This window comes from Suricata suricatta, chromosome 11, assembly GCF_006229205.1.
Source record: "Suricata suricatta isolate VVHF042 chromosome 11, meerkat_22Aug2017_6uvM2_HiC, whole genome shotgun sequence".
NCBI lineage: Eukaryota > Metazoa > Chordata > Mammalia > Carnivora > Herpestidae > Suricata > Suricata suricatta.
In genome coordinates this window covers 15,491,382-15,493,396 of record NC_043710.1, presented here as the reverse complement: position 1 = coordinate 15,493,396, position 2,015 = coordinate 15,491,382, and the positions used below count along the sequence as shown (strand labels likewise).

Here is a 2,015-nt window from a genome sequence, read left to right as displayed (position 1 = left end):
GCTGGAACCCATGAACCGTGAGATCATGACCTGAGTAGAAGTCAGACTCAACCAAATGAGCCACCCAGGCGCCCCACAACGATTTTTTAAAAATGGTATACATACACCACACAGTGTTATCATATGACCAACAATTCTACTCGTAGGTAGATATTCCAGAGAAATGAAAACGTATGTCCACACAAAAACCTGTTCATAGCAGCGTTATTCAAAATGACCAAAAAGTGGAAACAGTCTAATGTCTGTCTACTAACAAATGAGGAAACAAAACGTGGTACATACATATGATGGAATATTACCAGCAATAAATACAGTACTGAGCCTGCTACAGCAGGGATGAATCGTGAAAACAGTATGCTGAGAGAAGCCAGACACAAAGGACACACATCGTAGGAGTCCGTTTATTTGAGATGTCCAGAAGAGGCAAATCTATAAGATAGAACGGATATCAGGAGTTACCTAAGGCTGGGGAGGTCGGGGAATATGGGATTTTGGGGGGTAATAATGAATATGTTCTAAAATTGACTGTGGTGATGATTGCACAACTCTGTGAATATACTAAAAACCAGTGAATTGTACACTATAAACGGGTAAGTCGTATACGAATTATATCTCAGCAAAGCTGTTACAAAAAAGTTTTTTCCTAGTGATACACATAGACAATTTGAAGAAAACATGTATTTGAGGTAGTGGAATTATAGGTAGTTAAAATAAATTAGACTTCCTTGTATTTCCCTGTTGTTGTGAGTATATATTATTCTTTAATTTTTTAAAAAGTAGATTCTACCCCTAAAGTGGGACTCGAATTCAGACTCGAGATCAAGAGTCTCACACTCCACTAAGCCAGACAGACTCCCCGAATATGCATCATTTTTACAAGGAGCAAAGAAACGTTATTAAAACGCATCAGTGCCATATTCCATTGAAATGTAAATAAACCAGCATTAGAACCATTCCTCTTACCTCTGAAGTTTGCAGTTTTTACATACAAGCTTACCACAATATTTTAATATATTTTCAAATTTTATTGCAGATATTATGTTTATGTATTTTTTCTGTATACATATACACGCATACACACTGCGGTTTGGGCAGGAGGGAGCAACGGGTTGAGGCCGATCGGGAGGGTGGAGGATGGGGGAAGGGCCATATCAACCCAGGTGCTCTTCTAAGCCCCCTCGACCATGGTAGCTCCCCCGCCTAAAAGTCCAAAGCCTCTTCTTCCACTCTCCCCTTCAGCCCCCTACCACAGTCTCCTCCCGGTCTGGTCTCACCCTTACCTGGGGTCGCAGCCCCTTCCGTCTGGCCCAGGATTGGGAAGAGTGGCCAGGGCCCGCCCTTCCTCCGCCCGCGGCACGGTCGCACACGCGGAGGGGCAGAGCTCCCCTCGCCTGGGGTCCCAGCCCCCTCCCTCGGGAAGGGGGACCACCGGCCACCGGGGACGGTCCGTGTTTCACCAGCGGTGGAGTCGCAGGCCTCGGGCCCAAGACGCGTCCTCCCACGGCCGGGGTCCCACTGGCCGGCCAGGAAACCCTGGTCCCTCCCCCAGGCCGGCGGCCCCTCCTCCGGAGCCATGGCGCAGGGCCCAGGGGCCCCGGGCTCTCCCGCGGGACACCCAGAGGCCAGGCCCGAAGTCTCCGCGTCCAGGGCGCCCACGCCGACCGCGTCGCCTTCGCAGGAGGCGGCGGACGACGCTCCGCCCTCGTCCTCGTCGCCCTGGGGGCTCTCCTCGCGGCCGCCCACCGCGAGCCCGGCCGTGGACAGGTCGCCTTCTTGCCAGGCCGTGCGGGGAGGGATGGCGGCCGGCACGTTGCTGGAGGCCGGCCTGGCCCGGGTGCTCTTCTATCCCACGCTGCTGTACACCGTGTTCCGCGGGAAGGTGCCGGGCCGGGCGCACCGCGACTGGTACCACCGCATCGACCCCACGGTGCTGCTGGGCGCGCTGCCGCTGCGGAGCATGACGCGCCGGGTGAGCCGGGACGGGAGGCCCGGCCGCCGCCGGGCCTGGGAGCCGG

General features: G+C 53.6%; 1 protein-coding gene across 2 annotated transcripts in view; it reads left to right on the top strand.

The window, feature by feature from the left end:
- Positions 1–1,371: 1,371 nt before the first annotated feature.
- The window catches only part of PTPMT1 (protein tyrosine phosphatase mitochondrial 1), a 10,334-nt gene continuing 9,690 nt past the window's right edge, over positions 1,372–2,015 (top strand). The window contains exon 1 of one of the 2 annotated variants that reach the window (XM_029915791.1): positions 1,372–1,969. In XM_029915791.1, coding sequence (XP_029771651.1) covers positions 1,574–1,969 — 396 coding nt within the window. In that variant the 5' untranslated portion in view covers positions 1,372–1,573. The remainder of the gene's footprint in view (positions 1,970–2,015) is intronic. The other variant, XM_029915790.1, reaches the window with a different exon arrangement.